Genomic DNA, 20,523 nt, shown 5'->3' with positions numbered 1-20,523 from the left:
ATTGATGTAACCTCCTCCTTTGTTTTTTTTGCAATATCCATCATGTTAAATCACAAAATAAATGTTCACCTGTGTTATTATTGCATTTCGTCTCTGGCTCACACGGCCATTTAAGAAAGTAGTTTGCCATGATGTAAATAATGTATTAGCTAGATAAGGTAAATTAGTTAAACCCAGTGTCTAGACTACTACATAGGTGTCTGATCACTTTGCAGAGCCTATATGCTTTGCACATCTACAGTTCACTGACTTGAGCTTCCATTCAAAATGACAAACGTGAAAAAAAGTGTCAACAATGGGCGCCACAATAATGTGGGTTACGAAAGTTTGCACCGATCAAAGATTCATCACCATGCGAACTGCACACTCACTCGGTACGTGTAGCAATCGGGATTTTGAAAATGTTTTCGACACGGGCATGTTTTCTTTTAGGAGTAAACCCCCACCCCCTTAGGTCGGCCCGGATGGTACTTTCCAGGAAGCACCGTTGCAATGTGTAATCTTTGGTATTTGTTTATGTCCATTCAAGGACAACTGAAAACGACCAAACACGTGCTTGAAACAATGCTAGATTGATAACGCTTCGGCCAACTGTAACGACTGTGTTCAGGGCTCAGAAGAAGTTCTATACCGGTTCCTGCTGCGCCGCTAGCTCTCCCTCCCGCCGACCATGCTGGACTGGGTCGCTCTGTGTGCCATTAGCCTGTTGATAAGTCTTCTAACCGTGGCTGGTTACGTGTTGTACTCGGGACTCCTCTCAGACGTAACCGTACTGACTGGTTCGCCTCCCATAAAGAAGATTACATTCGTCTACAAATTCAAAAAAGGTCCATACCAAAACTGCGGGCAACTTTTTAAGGAGTCTCTTAGTATTGGACCAAAGCGTGCATGTATTGGAGTGTTTTATGATGACCCTAAAAAGGTAAATATTCATTACACACCACTTACTGGAACAGATGGGTCTTTCCCCCAGTGTTTTACTTCACTCACTATGTTATCCTTAAAATAAGGCGGATTTTACGACGGTTGTTGGGTCGACCGCTAGATGGCGATAACGCCATTCTCCTAAATACAGTGAGGCGATCAAAGGTGACAGTTGGTCTTTAAAATAATGTAACAATCCAGTGACATGTTTATTTTCACAATAAATAATCAGTTTCATCATATTTCATTTATTCATGAAATCCTGTCTGTCTTATTTACACTTTTCTCAGAAAATGTACAGAGACTTGTGTTTTCTCGAGAGCACTGTCATAATCTGGTGTATCATAATTACACAGTGTGTGGTGTTTTTTTGTGGATCCATCAACGTCACAGATGTCATACAATATTATCCATGTTATCCACATGCTATATATATATATATATATATATATATATATATGTATATATGTATATATATATATATGTGTGTATATATATACATATATATATATGTGTATATATGTATATATATATGTGTATATATATGTGTGTATATATGTATATATATATGTATATATATATGTATATATATGTGTGTGTATATATGTATATATATATGTATATAATATATATAAATATATATATATATGTGTGTGTATGTATATATATGTGTGTGTATATATGTATGTATGTATACATATATATATATATGTATGTATGTATATATACATATATATATGTGTATATATATATATATGTGTGTGTATATATATATATATATATATATATGTATGTATGTATGTATGTATATATAATATGTATATGTACAGTGGTATGAAAAAGTTTGGGCACCCCTGATCATTTTCAAGATTTTCCTTTATGTATCATTGGTTGTTCGGAACAGCAATTTCAATTAAATATATCATATAGCAGACAAACACAGTGATATTTAAGAAGTGAAATTAAGTTTATAGGATTTACAGAAAGTGTGCAATAATTACTTAAACAAAAGTAGGCAGGTGCATACATTTGGGCACCCCAACAGAAAAATTACATCAATATTTAGTAGATCCTCCTTTTGCAGAAATAACAGCCTTTAAACGCTTCCTATAGCTTCCAATGAGGGTCTGGATTCTAGTTGAAGGTATTTTTGACCATTCTTCTTCACAAAACATCTCCAGTTCAGTCCGGTTTGATGGTTTCCGAGCATGGACAGCCCACTTTAAAACAGACCACAGATTTTCAATGATATTCAGGTCTGGGGACTGAGATGGCCATTCCAGAACGTTGTACTAGTTCCTCTGCATGAATGCTTTGGTAGAATTTGAGCGGTGTTTAGGGTCGTTGTCTTGTTGAAGAGTCCAGCCCGGCGCAACTTCAACTTTGTCACTGATTCTTGAACATTGTTCACAAGAATCTGCTGATACTGACTGGAATCCATGTGCCCTTCAACTTTAACAAGATTGCCAGTACCTGCACTGGCCACACAGCCCCACAGCATGATGGAACCACCACCACATGTAACTGTGGGTAGCAAGTGTTTGTCTTGGAATGGTGTGTTCTTCTTCCGCTATGCATACCGCCCCTTGTTATGTCCAAATAACTCAATTTTAGTTTCATCAGTCCACAGCACCTTATTCCAAAATGAAGCTGGCTTGTCCAAATGTGCTTTAGCATACCTCAAGCGACTCTTTTTGTGGCATTAGCGCAGAAAAGGCTTCTGCCGCATTACTCTCCCATACAGCATCTCCTTGTGCAAAGTGCACTGAATAGTTGAACGATGCACAGTGACACCATCTGCAGCAAGATCATGTTGTAGGTCTTTGGAGCTGGTCTGTGGGTTGAGTTTGACTGTTCTCACCATCCTTCGCCTCTGCTTATCTGAGATTGTTCTTGGCCTGCCACTACGGGCCTTAACTAGAACTTTGCCTGTGGTCTTCCATTTCCTCACTATGTTCCTCACAGTGGAAACTGACAGCTGAAATCTCTGAGCTAGCTTTGTGTCTCCTTCCCCTAAACCATGACGTTGAACAATCTTTGTTTTCAGGTCATTTGACAGTTGTTTTGAGGCTCCCATGTTGCCAGTCTTCAGAGAAGATGCAAAGAGGAGAACAACTTGCAACTGGCCACCTTAAATACCCTTTCTCATGATTGGCTTCACCTGTGTATGTAGGTCAAGGGTCAATGAACTTACCAAACAAATTTGGTGTTCCAATAATTAGTGCTAACGTTATTCAAATAAATAAAACAACAAGGGTGCCCAAATTTATGCACCTGCCTACTTTTGTTTAAGTAATTATTGTACACTTTCTGTAAATCCTATAAACTTAATTTCACTTCTTAAATATCACTGTGTTTGTCTGCTATATGATATATGTAATTGAAATTGCTGTTCCGAACAACCAATGATACATAAAGGAAAATCTTGAAAATGATCAGGGGTGCCCAAACTTTTTCATACCACTGTATATATATATATATATGTGTATATATATATGTATACATACGTATATATATATATATATATATATATATATATATATATATATATGTGTGTGTATATATATGTGTATGTATGTATGTGTGTATATATATATATATATATATATATATATATATATATATAAAAACAGTATTAATATAATCAACAACACAATCAACATTTGTCACAGTGCTTAAAATACATCCTAATGTCTTTTAGAGTCTGATTCTGCTGATTCCACAGTTTGAAAGAGATCTGTTGAATTGATCTGCTGGGTTTCTTTCAGAAACATCCTTGTGCTAATTAGTCACCAGTAGTCTCAGTCAGATTCCTCAACTGCTGATGTGATCTATGTGTTTTGACTGGTGTACGGTTTGTGATATGTTGTATGATGGAGGTCCCCAATGCAGCCACTAGTGAGTCTACAGCTGTGAAGTCTGTATTTATTAATCATCAAACATATTCCATAAAACAACTGTCCATGTGGGTTGTTTTCGATTCACAATTGGACAGTCAGTTTGACTATAGCTTGTATTGTTAGCTTGGGGTTTTCACAATGTATATTTTAATTTGAACCATTTTGGAGTTCCATAACAACCGAGGGTCAAAATGTGGACGCTCACAACACTTCAGTGAATGTGACTGAAACTCTTGTGGTCTCTTCTACTGTCTCACTAATGCTGATAAAAAAATAAGTCGTATCTCTCTGTGAGATGTTTTCCTACATTCTGAACCGTTCCCTGTGTGAACTCCATCCATCCCAAAATCTCAGTGTCTATAAGCAGCAGGAAATATTATCTGCTGGATTTGTTTTCCTAATGCATAATCCTGCTTACTCCCGGGGGTCTCCAAAATCATGCAGTGCAAGTTCCCACTTTCTGACGAGAAGCCAGCTTGAGTTGTATTTTCAAAAGGCTCCGCCCAAACAGAACGAGAAGGAATGAAGGAGTAGGAGTAGCTGGAAATGGTTAAGCAGTTTGATGCGCTGTGGGGGGTCTGGAGGTTCAGGTAACAAAAGGGGATCTGTAGAAAATACTATATCCGAATGTAAAACACTGTTGTTACTTGGCTCTCATACCCGCAGCGAACTGCATAACCCTTAATGACCTCCGTGAGAGAATGCATTGGAGAGCTGGGTCAAGATATCTTGAATATTTAATAATAATAAGAAAACAAAACAATAATTTAATTAATAATAAAATAATGTTTTTCATAGATAATTATATAGAGCGGTGCATGTGCTATTTAGCCTACTCTTATTGATGTAAATGGGGTGGACAGCATAATAGAAACGCCAGTGCAGTACAATGGCACCACAGACTGCGGCCTCCAACATGACCTTCTCTAAATTAGTTTCAACAAAAACTGAATTTTAGAACCTTCAGGAAGGGATGATTTATTGTCGCGCTGTTGTATTATAAATTTGGTCAAGCTGACCTGGTGGAAAAAAGTATTTTACTGTGTTTGACAACAAGCTTTCAACCAAATAGACACACACATCTCTAAAAAACAACATCTGTACTTCTTGAGAAAATGTAACTCTTTGAATGTGCACTACAATTAGGACTCTGTTCTGTAGAAGTTTCATGGAGTCTTGTATTGTGCCCTTGGTTTGTGAGGCTAAATCTGACCAATGAGAAAAGACTTTGCCGACTTGTCAAAATGGCCTGCAGAGTTATTGGGGTGAGTCAGCTGTAGCTTTCTGACCTCTACTATCGAAAGGTCCTAAGGAAGGCCCAGACCATATTGGACTGTTCTGCTCACCCTCTGCAGAGGGAGTTTGATTTACTACCTTCAGGCCGTAGATACAGAGTTCCTGCTTCGAGGACAAAAAGATGCAATGTATATTTTCTTTGCACAGGAATTAGGTGCCTGCATTTGCACATGTGATCTCGGCTCTAACGTTTGGGGTTTGTCCCTGTGATTTGTCCAGATAGTTGCATTATGTGATTATATTTTTATAAAGATTGTGTTTGTGTACCTGGCTGCAACCACATTTGCCTTGGTGGGATAATTAAGTTTGACTTGACTAGTGTTTTCGAAAGGTTTATCCCAGTTTAAAAAAACTGGCATATACAGTTACAAATTAGCAGCTCTAGCTGAGCGGAAGGATCAATCAGCGTCGTGGTTGGCCATTATTAGTGCTTCTTTCTTCCCATGTTACATACCTGTATTGTAGTAGAAATATTGTAGAAGGAAGCGCTAATAGTCAGAACCAAACATTGTCGACTATGCTGTGATATCACCTTTGACAGTATCACTCTCAGTATAACTCTAACATGTGCATGTATTGTCTGTCTCTGAAATATGCTGATATCTGCATTTTTCATCTTTCAACAGTATTGACTTAAGTAGCGCTACTTGCTACAGCTACAGCCTGATGCACAACAACCTGATGGAATGCAACCAGAGTTCAGTGGTGGACTCTGGTCCTCCGCTCTGCTTCAAAACACTTTTGTTTTGCTCATCCTCTTTTTCCCAAGCTGGCAATTAAGCTAGCAATGGGTCCTAGTTCCTCTGCACAGTCAAAGCCAAGTCCTGATCTAAGTTAAAGTAATTGGCGTAATGACCTCAGCTCATTAGTGTCTGAGCCTCACGATACCATTCAGTCCCGGCGTCCCAGAGAGTGCTCCCAGATTGGAGGACTGGTATTTGGTGTCTAAATAGTGAGACACTGTCCATTGATATTTGCAGTGAGAAAGATTTTCAAAAGTGCAGCTGACAGAGCATACGTGTCAGCGTGGCTAGTCTCATCCTCTGTTCTCAGTTTTACCTCCTTTAATCACTTTCTCTGGAGAAACAAAAGACCTCACCAAGGACTGTAGTTGGTCTTTATATGGTTGCCATGGATACAGGGCTGGAGCAGCTCTGTCGGTTCCTTCAAACGGCGAACAGATATTCTGGGCCCCACTCACTAAACACCTCTCCACCACCAGCCTCTTCACAGTTTCAAAGCCGGGGGGTTTCTGACCCAGTACTCCCACTTCACCTCTACTCGGCAGCTCTCCTCTCCCCCTCTGCGTTTAACTGTGACAAGCGTCAGAAGACGGTAACGGCATTGGATCATGGAGTTTTCTGTCAAACTTGATATTCCAAGTAAGCGATCGGGGTCATGGTTTGTGGTCCTTGAGACATAGAGTCTAAATAAAAAGCTGTGTGACAAGTGGAGTGGTGGTGAAATGACATGTGTGTCTACCCGCCCCCAGGGAGCCGTGTTTTGGGTCACAATACGATGGATCTGTGGACTTGGCTGCTGAAGCAGGGGCTGATCCGGAAATATGCATCTGTCCGAACGTTCGACTTTGCGGTGAATGATGAAATAGTGGAAAATCTCTTTGATAATTGGCCGTTGAGAAAGTAAAATGTAAGCCTCTTTTAATGCGAGTGTGGTACTTTGTATGTTGGTCTAGACAGTTTTCCTTTCTTACTTTGTGAAAATACCAAAGTCAAGTCAGCCCGTGCACAACTGAGACACAGCCGTTGCACACTTGTGTCTTGATGAGTGCAGAGAAGCAAAACAAAGATTGTGGACACAGGCGTGTGCTTTTGGCGCTCGTTCTTTGATCTGGACGAGCCCTGTGATGATTAATAGATCCACTAGGCTCAGATTCCCCATTGTTGGCCCCAACAAAGTGTAAAAAATATATTTAAGTTTCCCCCACCCTTTTACTTACAATTGTGTATAACACTTATGTATATGTATGTATATATATATATATATATATATATATATATATATATATATATATATATATATATATATATATAAAATCAATGTCTTTTTATTTCACATTTTAAGTGTTTGACCTGCTCTACTGAGAACCTGACTCTTCTTTTGACTTGAGTAACTATTGATTTGGAGTGGTGACTAGATGTTTATTTGGGGATTTAGGGATTGTGGACCTTTGATGGAGATCATATATTTTTCTGTGTGTGTCTTTATTTAATCTGTCCTTCATATCTTCACTGAACATCTAACGCACAATATGGCACGAGGCTTATGGGACAAACAAGGTGTGGTGTTATTTTTAAAATATCATGTGCATCCTTGAGTTGTATGTGTGTTTGTTGCTTCATGCGTGACAACAATACCAACTCATGGAAGTAAAAATCTATAACTTTTCTTATAACCTCGAAACCGGGCTGCAACCAACATTTATTTTATTAGCGATTAATCTGCAGACCATTTTCTCAATCAATCCATAAATAATTGGGTCAATAAAATTCCACATCACATTTCCTGAGAGTCCTTGTTGACATCATCAAATGTCTTGTGTTGTCCTACCAGCAGTCCATAACACAGATGTATTCAGTTTACAATGATATAAAATCAACCAGAGTGTTTGGGTGTTTGTTGCTTACAAATACCTCAAATCAATTTATTCAATCAATCAGCATACAATTTCAGTGACATGTATTCCATCCAGTTCTCTTAATGTGTGCATTAAAACAGTTTTAGTAGAATAACCTGGCTAATTGATTATTATTGCAGCTCAACCCTGAGTAAAGCTATTGATTGCACTCTAGTTTCAAAACGAATTCTGTTTATCTGAATTCATCACAGAATTATTAAAATTCACAAAATCAGTCTAGTATAATATTTAATTTGGCTACGACACTATATTATTAACAATACTCACAATAAGATCATCTGTTGTTCATCTGCCGATACCAAACACATCTTGGATCAGATGTATGCATATCTCTCACATCTTGCAGTATTTCTGGGTGCGTGTGTTTTAAACTTTGAATGTGCTGTAGTGTGCATAAACAGCCTAGTCTGCAGTGCATGTGGAGCCCCACACTTCTACCCTTGACTGGCCTTGCGTGTGGAGGAATAGAAGAGAACATTCTCTCATTCTCCAGGCTGTGCTAGAAGCGTAGCATTGATAGGTTTATGGACAAATTGGACCATTCCAGCTTATTTATTACATGAGCCTTCAGCGGAGCTCAGCTCAGCACAGTGGGGAGAAAGTCTTGGATGTCCCAGGAGTATTCATTTGTAAAGAGTGTCTCCCTTTTCTTGGGTGCGCCGAATGGAGGAATGAGCAGTAATTGCTGCGCTGCCAAATGGTCCAATTAGCGCTCAGATTAATGAGACTAAGTTCTCCTTAAATTTAGCACCTGGCTGACATCAGAGAAGATATCTACATCCCATTGTATTTTTACATGTGCTATGCACTGCTCACAAAATGATGTTACATCATGACTTGCCAGTCTTCAGAGACTTTGGAAATGTTGACATAACTGCGGGTAAGATGACCTTTCAAGGTTGAAACCTTTCAAGGTTGAAAACATTATTCTGTCAGTGCTGCTGTTGTCATATTGGAGGCTCTGTGTAATTGTTGAAGGAAGAATCACAATATTGAAGAAAAAAGGGAAAGGATAAGAATTCAGCAGTTTTACCCTTTTCTGTTTATCTATTTTCTATCTGATCTATCTAAATCTTTCAGTCTTTTGTTTATATCTACTCTTTTATCAACCTTTTTATATATGTTTTCATTTTATTCTTGTTTCTAGGTGCCGGGTCCACAGTGTCGCTGTGCTGTCGGCAGTATTCTGAACGAGGGAGAAAATAAGGCAGATGAGGAACTTTTAAAGAGCTACGAGACATCCGGCTTTAAAGTTTTTTCCTTTCCCGAAGTCACACACGTGGTCACTACCTCGTTCCCCCACAGGACGTTTTTCTCTGTGCTTCTGGGAATAAGAAGAGTTTACCCACGGCTCGAGCACTACATCAAGGTATTGTGCCTTTTGGACTTTTTTCTACCAATCACAATCACTTGGAATTTTGTTTTCCATCACCACATGTGTTGATTCAAAGAAAAGGCAAATGTTCCATTCAGGAAAATACGATGATAACCGTATAACCGTAAAAACCGACTACAAAGTCACGACTGTTTGCTGTCCTGGCTCCTCATTGGTGGAATGAGCTCCCCATTGACATCAGGACAGCAGAAAGTCTCTACATCTTCCGTCGCAAACTAAAAACACATCTTTTTCGACTATACCTTGAATAGGGAAGGTAACGCCGTAGTAGCACTTTAGTAGCACTTAAATGGCTCTTACTGATAGCACTTTGGAGATTAACTTTATTGAATAAATTGTACTTGCTTGATTCTTGTTGTTCTGAGTTTGGACTCATGGTTTAATGCACTTATTGTAAGTCGCTTTGGATAAAAGCGTCAGCTAAAAGACATGTAATGTAAAAAAGGCACAGATAACTATTATAAGCCACTGCCTGTATGCTAATTTTAGTGGTCGGACAACACGAAAGGAAATGTGAAATGTGTGTGTTTATGATAGGATGAATCATTGCTAACTCTATGGTGGGCTTACGTCAAAGAAATGATCAATATCTAACCCAGTGATCGGCACATGTACATCTGAGTCATATTGTGTGTTTTCAGGCAGTTGTGTATTGTTGAATGCTTTTGTTTACATCGCCTAAAGGGTTGGGAGGTGTTAGGTAGTGCAGCAGGAAGAGTTGTATGTTTGGAGAGGAGACGGATGCGTGGAGAGAACTTTAAGACAAAGCAGGAGAGAGAAGGAGAACAATTTGAGCTCCTTTTAGCACTTTTTGAGGAATGATCTTGCTGAGTGCTGCTTGAGGGATGCTGGGAAAGTGAGTCATTGTGTTGAGCCAGGAGTTGTGTGGATGTGGTTTAATTATGCAGTGTGCAGAAGCAGGTGGCAACACCACAGGTTGTCTCAATCCCTCTGCTGCTGCTGCTGCTGCTGGAGGAATGTGTCATGCGCCCTGACTGGCTGCCTCTACCATCTGCTTGGACGCTGTTTAAATCTGGCTCTGCTCCAGTGACTCTTAGCCTGTCAGAGAGGTCAGCTTACGCAGCCATTAAAGTGGACACCAGTCTCCTTTATCAGCAATATAATATTGCTATATATCATTTACTGTGTTGTATCAACACTCACTGGCTGTAGTCATTTGTAGTTGTTTAGCTCCATGTCATTGGAAACACTATTGTATTTTATAATTAATGAGCCATGAAATCTGTTACATAAATAGATACCTATTGAATCAGAAAGAAGAATAACAGCTTTGACAGTTTGATGGTCTTTACTGCACTTTCTCAACTTACGTGAAAGTATATAGGATTTCTCCAAATATATTCAGTTGCCAGTTTATTTGGTACAGTTAAAAATAATGCCGTCCAATACAAATATAACATATTTACAGTGTACTTTGAACAGAATCACTGTGGTTGTGCTTTGTTGAAAATGTTTTAGAGAAGGGTTCATTCAACTTCATGGTCATTTTGGATACTGTAGATTCTTAGAAATCCTGTTGGTGTAATTGTGATGGACAACATAGGCAACAGCACCACGAACAGCCTTTAAACTCTAGTCCATCAATTCCTAACTTAAACACTTTCAACAAAACTCAACTCTATAACCTTCATGAAGGAAGAATTTGCTGCAGGCTGTTTGTTAGACTTCCTTAGTTTTTGCTAGATGTTGCAAACCCAGCTATGAATTAAGCGTACAGTGTCAATTGCAGTAACCAATATAGGTTCTGCCTATAATGTCTCTTGTGGGCTGCTGTTATTATTTATCGCCCCTCCAGCTATTATTGATATGCAACTCTCATATTGACCTGTTACGGAAGAAGACAGGATAATGGGGCAGAATATATATATATGATTATATACAAGCCATCAGCCTGTCTGGATACCTGGATATTCTGTGAATTTATTAGACAGCACATTTTATCCGCAGTCAGGCAATACGTAGAAAGATTTGATTCCAAATCCTGTGGTTATGTTTCGAGGCTCAGGAAATCAGTTTCACTTCAGATGTATGTAACATGACATCTTTTGCTGTAAATCACAGGTTGGGCAGTTACAGCTGTTATCTCTTTCTTTTCTGACTCCCTAGTACATTTGCAAAGTTGTCATATGTTGTTATTAAAAGAGAGCCATGTGTTTATTTGAACACAGCTATACGATCTTGAGTGAGTTCAAGAAAGATGTTACGGTGAAATGAAGTTGGTGTCAGCTCCTGGAGACTGATTATCTGGCATCACAGTATCTTGCACCTGAACACAGATAACCTGGTCTTCTGTGAGAGGCAGCATTGTCTTATGAAGTCTGAGATTTGTCATGCAAATCCAGCCATTTCTCTGTCATCAAACTGACTATACCGACTATTCCATTTTGAAATTGTTAGAGCATTTAAAGGAGCAACATTTATTTCCTGTAGTGTCCTGCTCCTTTTATATCTTTTACATCCACACGGACATCGTGAGTTGAAACACTGTGGGTAGTTCAAGTGTCAATGGAAGTCCAAAAGGAAGCATTAAAAGGAGTTTAAGTGTTGGTGAATGATGAAGGACTAGAACAATCTTAAACATATTTGAAATATATATGTGAAGCAAATGCCCTGTAAACATGCTAAACACATTATGGAACACTACGACATCTAACTTCATTATAAGTAGTGTATTCCTGTCTCAAATTCAACAACAGTATTGAAACTAAAACATGGCTCACCTTTTAAGCGAAGCAGCAGAAACTGCTCTAAATGGATTTAATTTTGTGAATAAAGCATGCTGTTGATGCTGTTGACACTTTGAATATCCCAAGTGGTGAGACCTTTTCAAACACGCTCATCAGTATTTAGCATGCCTGGCTTGTCATGGTAGAATGATTTCTGTCTGTCAGACACTTTGAGTTGCTGGCCCACAGTTGGGCCTGATATTTGCCAAGTCGGACCATCGATTGGCCCCAGAGTTTTTCTTCTGTGCCTTGGCTCGTTAGTGGTGGGCTACATCACACACGCCTTGGCATCTTGAGATTTGATTTAAGCATGATGGCCAGGCCTTCAGACTGGATTGGGGACTCGAGTGGGAAAATAATATTGCTGACATTCACCGAGATCTAAAGGTTTGTGAGAGACAGACGATGGAACATTTGTTCGCTTCAGGGCACTGAAGTGTCTTGCCAGCACAGAGGTTATGGGCTGAATATAAAGTAAGTTTTTCTTTGTCCCTTAGAAATGGTCTTTTTTAGTAACTGACACACATGGTGTGAGAGTGATCACCAAGTCTTCCTCAGCACAATATAGATTAAAGCCTCACTTTTGGGACGTAAGGTGATGCCTCTCACAATTCTTATGAAGTGTTGTCCACATGGAGCGAGAGTGATGCAAAGCAGTGCACAGATGCTAGTCCGCAGGGCCTGTTAAACATGCCAACTTTGAGCAAAAGGGGATGTATATTCAGAAAGGTCAGAAAAGGTTATGGGATGGACAAAGTAAAATAGGGGCAGAGGTTTTAAGGTCTGGTTTATATATCTAATTGTAATTCTGGAAGTGTCTTAAAAATATGGACATAAAACAATTTATAGTAAAAACCGGCCATTATGTGGAGAAACTGAAGTAAAATCCAAAGTCTATTAGGATGCCTTCCATGCAGAACTTTTGTATCTGAGTATTCAGATGTTGTACATATTTCTTGTCTGTTTCAGCTGTAACTCATGTCACTAATGAGGTGCAGGGATAAATGTATGTAGTTGGCGTGATTTATTTGAAAACTATCAACTTGTATTCTTTCATCACTTTCCATCTACAAAATCAATTACTTCTATTGAAATGTGGTAATGAATTGAACCTCTTAAGTTTTTTAAATGCCGCGCTCTGTAGTAGAATTCATCTTTTTTGCATTTGCCATATCCAAAATATCATAAAGATCATGAAGATTCATCTTGCAAGAGTAAGTACTGTTATTAGTGCCTGTTTTTGTGTCATTGCTAAAGTAGCCATCTCAGTGTTAAAACACATTTGTTTTCTTGTTTTAGCCCCTCAATCTATCTATAATTTCTATAAACATTTTGTGTTAAATATCCCAATTATCTACCTCAGCCTTTTTGTCTAATTCCCACCTATTGTCTTGCAATCACAAACAGCAGGTATTGTTTATAGTTAAAACTATGTGTATTATTGAGGTTTTCTATAATGAAAATAATTGCTTAATGACCTTTTATACAACATGAAAGAGGTTACGTTTAAGACTCCAGACATTCGATTAGCAGGTGTTATTTCATCTGACAATCAGAAAGCAATAGCTGAAATAGAATGGATACCTCTGGTATGTTTTATTTTTAACCGAATAATTATATTAATGTACAAAACCATTGGGCCTCTTTCATCAAGTATGCAACACGATCCTGCGAGCCAACTCTTCCCACGGGACGCTCTGTGGAGTTTGCCCATCAAACATCCTCCAGCAGCTGGGAATCTACTGTTGGTGTTAAATGTCACATCTACATATGATTGATCTGATCCAAACTTTATCCTCTGTTGTACTGTCGCTCTGAATCAAGATTGGGCAGGGTGGGATTACATTTTAAGAAGGGTAGTTATTTTTAGATATGGGACAAATTGTTTTGTGCTCACGGCCATTTCATCAATCATTTAGGATATGAAGATCGAGTAAATGCGTAGGAGGTGCACGCTGGCTACTTTGATGCTATCAGTCTGTGATTGTGTTGTTAAATGTTCTCCCTGTAGATACAGTTAACATATGTCAAAAAAAGTGGCCAGTGTAGACTCATAAATAACAACTATTGTAGTTTTTTGACTTGACTTATTCAAAATGAAATACAGAATACTTAGAGGCCCATATGGTACTGTCATATTAGATGCTCGCTGCAGTAGGACTACAATATCCAAATCCCTTAGTAATATCACCAGTAAAATGGTCAAAATGTGTGTGAAACATTAAACAACTGTATGGGATAAAAATGGAAATGTATTTTCTGCATTCAAAAACAAACTGGACATACTTTAAAATCACCCCTTAAAGTTTAAACCTGCTGCTGACATTTTTGTGATTAGATGATTTACCAAAGTAAAGTCCAAAAGTCTTTCACAAATTGTAGTTTTAGGCCTATTAGGTCTACATATTGCATTCCTAAAGCTCTTTCCAACATCTGCGCTTTGTTCTCATTTTCTTATGTCAGCTAAAACATTCCAAAAATGCAGGTTGTCTCTTTTGTTGAGACAGTCATGTAAATTTAATCAATTTGCTCCACTGTCCTCTTGAGGGATTTTCGGAAAAGCAATCTGAGAGGCAATTTTAAACCATTCATGTATGAGTCGGACAGCAGGGTGGGGGCACCTAACCAAGGTGCAGAGGTGTGGGACTGGGCTAACTAAAGAAAAAGGAAAAGATAGAGGCTTAAGACTTAACCGCTTTATTCAGCTCAGTGACTGTCAAACAGTCCTTGTTCATTTGTCAGGGCTGAATAAGTATGTGTAAAGAGTGTTGTTGCTTGAGTGACACCTGGATTAATCGTACTGGCAGGGACTACTGTCATTCATTGTGCCTTCAGCCCCTTTTAACCGCTTTTTTACCACATCAGGGCTTTGACATGAAATGTAGACTATAAGGGGCTGTATGTTCCATTATCCACTCCTCAATGTGAAACAATAATACTCTTAGAAAATGTCAGAAAAGAGTGTAGCAATGTTAATGAAACACTATTGTGCTACTAAATAATTGTGTGATTAAGCAAAACAGAAACGAGAAGAAACACTAAATTAATATAAGGGTTTGATTGGATATGGTGAGAGAAGTGAAGGGACAGTAAATTGCTAGGGAGAAGATATACCTCTAATGGAGTGGTATCCTCCATAATTTCACAAATTACTGTTATTAACATACTGGTTGCAGGAAGCGGTCAAATGTCACCCTAAATTACACGCTCTTTGTTGCCACTGACTTCTAGCGTTGCCTTTGCAGCACTGCTTGATTCCAATATTTAAGTAGCCTAGAAAAGCACTAATACAGTGTCAGTAAATGGTCATTTTGATCCAAAGGTCACTGTTGTGCTCCATCAATTGTACACATCAAATTATATTTACTTGTCTCGGGGAGTACTACTGCATATTTTATAAGGGAAGCTGCAATAAATGGGATACATTGCCTAGCAATTGTTGGTCTGAGCTGAAGACTACAGGTTTGAAAATGAAAACAATCTGGGGTTGTGGAGTTCCAAAGAAGTGACCTTCTACATACAAGACCTAGCCTGCTCCTCATCTCTGCTCGAGGTGAGCGACTCAAGGCTAAATTAGCTGTTACTAGCATAACGCACCAGAATCTGACACCAAGCTGTAGGCAGTCGAGTTGTATTGTGGGTACTGTAGGCACCTAGACAATATCTCGATTAATTGTCAATGTTGATCCATATCCCCAACTGTACATTTTTAGTCAAATGTTATAAAAGCTGAATTTCTGTTTGTGGCGTACCAGTGGGAGTGTTCAAGTTTTGGCAACGGGTCAATTCCATTTTCCATTTTCTGTTTTTCTCTGTGTTGAGAAAAACGGCAATGCCCTGTGGGATGAGATGGAATGCATGGTCTTATGGTCATGTTATCTGTAAGAGAGACCGTCTCTGTTCCCCGCAGCCACTGAAAGCCTGCTGTTATTATGAACCATCAGGTGACTATTACCTTTGAAGTCATGTTAACATACTGCAGTTTGTAGTTGGTAGTGTCCCTGCAGCATTTAGCACCAACATATGTCTTGGTTCTCAATTTTGAAAAGCCTTTGTGAATACTCGAGCTTTGATGGATGTTTTTTTTTCTTTTTCTGTTGCTACTTTTCTTTCCTCTGCTGTAAGTATTATGCAGGACACATTTTCTGCATAAGTCTTCTCCATATTTATTTAATCACGCAGACTGCAATTATAATTCAAACATGCCTTAGCAAATATGACCAGAATGATCCTGAAATGACAACTGGTGTGACACAGAGACGCTTCTATAAACTCTTGTATTTCTATTCGAATTTATGAATAATAATAAACAATTTACTCAACGGCTAACCAGACATTGGCTTTGTTGTTAATCGCACTCAGTTGTAAATGTTGAAAACATTGTGTGTCCTTTGCTGTGTGTGTGCAGTGAACGCATCAAGCATTTTGAACATGGTGGAGTAATCTATGAAACCACACATCAACCTCAAGCCTCACCTATACTGGGATGAGGAAACACCTTGAATTTAGCTCAGATCGCCTTTGAGAGTGGACACAGTGCAGTTATCTAAAGGAACATGTGCATTTAATACTGGGAGCCTGCTAAGACTTTTATGCAGTACATTTGTCTCTGGCTTCTTTTCCTTGTCTTGTAAAGACATCAAGATTTTCTGCATTTTCAGTAAAACAAACTTGCTCAACTTCCAGGGGCAATATAGTTTTGTGAAGACAAAACCACTCTAAAAATATTCTAAATTTCCTGACCACTTTCCAGATGCAAAATGTCATAAGATATAGTACAATCTGCATTGTTACGATTAAAGGGGGAAATAGTTGCCTTTTAGAACACATATGCTGTGGTTTCCGCAGGATTCATTTGGTCCATTTTGTGGAAATTTAGCTGAAAGAGGAAACACACTATAGGACTTAAACAAATGCATAATACTTAAAGGCCCCCTGTGGACTTTTCTTACGAAAAATAAAAAAAGTTTATTTACATTCAGTGTTTACCCAAAACACATTTTGTGTCCCTTGAGGTCTAACAGACAGTTTCTTTATTTCATAAAACATTTATAAAGTAGTATTGTGTGCATCCCCGTTTACCGGCCAGCAGTCTTCAGCTGTGGAAAAGTCGAAACCCTTTGAAAGAATGTGTATTGCGTACAATGTGTGTCCTTGTAAACGTTTATGATTTAGAAAAAAGAAATTAACGCTACTCAAGGTAAAAAAACTCTACAGGGAACCTTAAATGATGACACGTGTTTTCTCCCAGTCATAAATGTGCAAATTAAACATATGTCACACAACATTATACTGTCACTGACATTATCTTGCAACTCAGAAGGCAGACTCTCTAGTCTTGTATGCACATGCATGAATACACACTGAACTAATGCATCTTAATACTCACATGAACATGGGACATGTGGTCGTATTGTAGCTCATATGCACTCTCTTTGGATCAGGACAAAAAAAGCCACAAATGATTTATTTTAGGACGAGTTCTTCCATATTATTATCCTTCCATTATTATGAATAATAATTACTGTGATTTACATTACTTTTTTAATGTAATTTCTACCTTGATCCACTGCTTTTCACTAGCTATTTGGTCTTGAATATCAAGCTGATCTGTGTCGGATCAATTTTAGAATCAATAGGCCCTTTTCACAGCAGCTATTCTGACACGTCATAGCAGGGTAAACACAGGTGGAAGTCATAAAATGAGTTATGGTCCCATTCTATTTAGTGTCATAATAATTCCAGTCAGCCAGCATGCATCCTGGTACCCCTAAATGGAACAGGGCATAATGAATGTTATTAATTACACTTGTGATTTCCCTGCAATGACGAAACGGTTGCTGTGAAAAGGACCTAATGGTGCAGGTTTACTGTATTGTCTTGTATGCCTTTTTATCAATATATTTTCATCTTTGATTGTTTTTCTTTTTTTCCGTTTTGTTTAAGTTTGAGGCGTGTTATGTGTCACTGATGTATTTTGCCTATTTATGTTGTGTTTTGTCATGCTGATGGTTGAATATAAATTGCTTGAGTGGTGGGTGTTGAGTTTCTATTTTCTTGCTCACAAGGAAATGGTAAATTGTAGTTAATATACCTAAAAACAGCCCTGTTTCCAAATTATATGAATCCAGTACGATGGTTGGGAGCACTTATGTGCCACTTTGTCCCTTCAGCTGTCCTCTTCACTGCTGACAGCATGGTGTTCAGTTCCTTTTGCCTTTCTCCTCAGGAGACAAGGGGCCTTTGTTGAGGCTGAGGTGGTTGTTTGTATCCGCTCTGGACTCAGAAGGATCATTTGTCATATTTTTTTCCTCTGAAATAAAAAACACCCCTGTTTTTCCCATTTATCTCCCCGTGTGCACCAGATCTTCGCTTTTCTCTATCAATTTTTCACTGTCTTCATCTCATCTCATCTCGTCTGACTCTTTCTCTCTAAGATACAGAAGGTGCAATGGCAACCTTAGCTTCTTTTAGACATAGTCACATTCTGTAACATTTTAATAGTTTTGACATTTAATTCCTGAAGTAATCTCTGTCACATATTGTCACAATATGCTACAGTAGATAACTCTGCCTCGGTCTGTACCGCTGAAGCACCTGAGAATTAATTAGGATTATTGTTCATTATACATATGGCTAACATGATGGGTTTGAGCACAATCTTGCAACATATTTTGAGAACATAAACCTGAAATCTATAAAAAAAATTATGAATTATTATAACAAGAAACAATTAAATTGATATTATGTCAACTCTTTTTTCATGACACTTCTAAAGCAGCATTTCCTCCACCCACTTGTGTTACTGCTGCACAACTAGTCTAGCCTAATTAGTATACCTGTTAAGGTGTTCACCATTATCTGTAAAAAAATTTATAACACACAGGTTCTGGCATATTCCCATTCATGATGAGTATGTATATTCTGGTCATTTACTTTCACACTTTAAACATTAAATTATCAATAAGAACTGGAACTGCAAAAATAAAAATGCACTATACAAAAAAGTATATATTTAATCTTTTAGGAAATTGTATGAATTCACTGTACCCTTGTGTTGTAAGCTGGGATCTGGTTGATCTAAAGATATTCTTCTTCAATCAGCATTTAGCTGTTTAAATGCACTCTAATAATGCAATAATGCCCATTATTGCACCTGTTAACACATTAGCTGTTATTTGGCTGTAATTACAATCAAAACCGATCAACAGACCTATATTAGTTGTCAATCTTTCAAATCACTGTAGCCGTAAAACTATTTAGTCTGATTGCCTAACTTGATTTGATTAGAATTACAAGCACAAATAGCACTTCAGAGCAACAAAGAAATGTATTTTTAGAGCTCTAAAATATCCAAGAGCACATGTGATGCATTTGCACAGGGGTCCCTTGCAGATGTTTTTCCCCGGGCTAGAAACCTGTAAAGAGAGGCCACTAACGCATCCTCTTCTTCATGTAGACTATCCTTCACCAGTTCCCTCAGGAGCTTCGCACAGCTAGCATGAGAAAATGCTTGAGAGGTGATTTTGAAGGGAAGTGTGTGTGTGCGTGCACCTATTTGATGTTTTTGGTAATCCCCTACACTCTACAAATGTCATTAACTTTGAAGCCTTTGTTGAGTCAGATTTTCCTTCACAAAGAAAGCACCATAATATCAAAGTGTATTAAATTGAATTAGCTCAATAGCTAAGCTTTCAATAACCCATTAACTAAGCTTCCATGCTACCTTTGAATGGTTCCCAATGACACGGCATTGGCACAGACGGATGTGTGTTTGAAAAGCTTGAAAAGGGAGCTATCTACTCCTGAAGATCCTTCTGGAGATGAGGATGGGTTACTGCTGTTCTCCTCCATATTTTGAAACGCATTGATGGTGATGGGTAGAATTGTCTTATTTGCCTGCTTGTGAGTGATGCTTTTCCAGTCATGGTTTGCAACAGTTGACTTCCGTGACACAAGATGTCTGTCACTTGGTAACAAGCAAACGGCAACATGAAGCAAAGAATTCAATCTGGGCTTCTATTTTTTTTAAACATTTTTGAACAATTAAATGCAGGTGAGATCATGTTCTGTTGGCCCCTGTAATTTCCCATGTCTATTCCCTTAATAATCCTTGAATGTAATAATGTTTTTATGCCTGAGAAACACAATAATATTTTTCTTTCCAAATATATTGCCATTTCTATGGCGTGGAGGATATGAAGACAAAAATGACCTTACTATGACCCTGTTACTCAGGACTGCCTTAAGTAATCCCTTGGCCTTCCGAGGCCCTGATACTGCAGGAGGAAAATACGGAGAAAATAAAACAAAAATCTATAACAACACTGACCTCAATCCCATAAACAATTACAAAAGTCTACTGTGCACAGTTTGTCTCAGCGATTCCACTGTGGGTCTAATTATTTGTCTGCCCTCTGTCTGAGGATTTCTGTTCATAAGACACAGAGAAACTGACCTCAGCATATTGGTAGGCTCCCTGGGTCAGGTTGTTGTGTAGTTCCTAATTGCATTGAGATACTTTTGGCAAGACCCTCCTGACAAGACCTTCAGCTCAGGCTGACTTTTACCTCTCACAACTGACAAGTGCTTCTATACTTT

At 38.4% G+C, this 20,523-nt stretch overlaps 1 protein-coding gene across 1 annotated transcript in view; it reads left to right on the top strand.

Annotated features, from left to right (window-relative positions):
* The first annotated feature begins 473 nt into the window (after positions 1–473).
* Positions 474–20,523, top strand: part of LOC117730531 (testis-expressed protein 264) — a 32,481-nt gene continuing 12,431 nt past the window's right edge. The window contains exons 1-2 of the mRNA XM_034532281.1: positions 474–922; positions 8,927–9,148. Of these exons, the coding sequence (XP_034388172.1) occupies positions 671–922; positions 8,927–9,148 (474 nt within the window). The 5' untranslated portion in view covers positions 474–670. The remainder of the gene's footprint in view (positions 923–8,926; positions 9,149–20,523) is intronic.

This window comes from Cyclopterus lumpus, chromosome 5 (assembly GCF_009769545.1).
Source record: "Cyclopterus lumpus isolate fCycLum1 chromosome 5, fCycLum1.pri, whole genome shotgun sequence".
Taxonomy (NCBI): Eukaryota; Metazoa; Chordata; class Actinopteri; order Perciformes; family Cyclopteridae; genus Cyclopterus; species Cyclopterus lumpus.
Note: the sequence above shows the minus strand (reverse complement) of the source record. Positions and strands in the feature narration are given on the sequence as shown.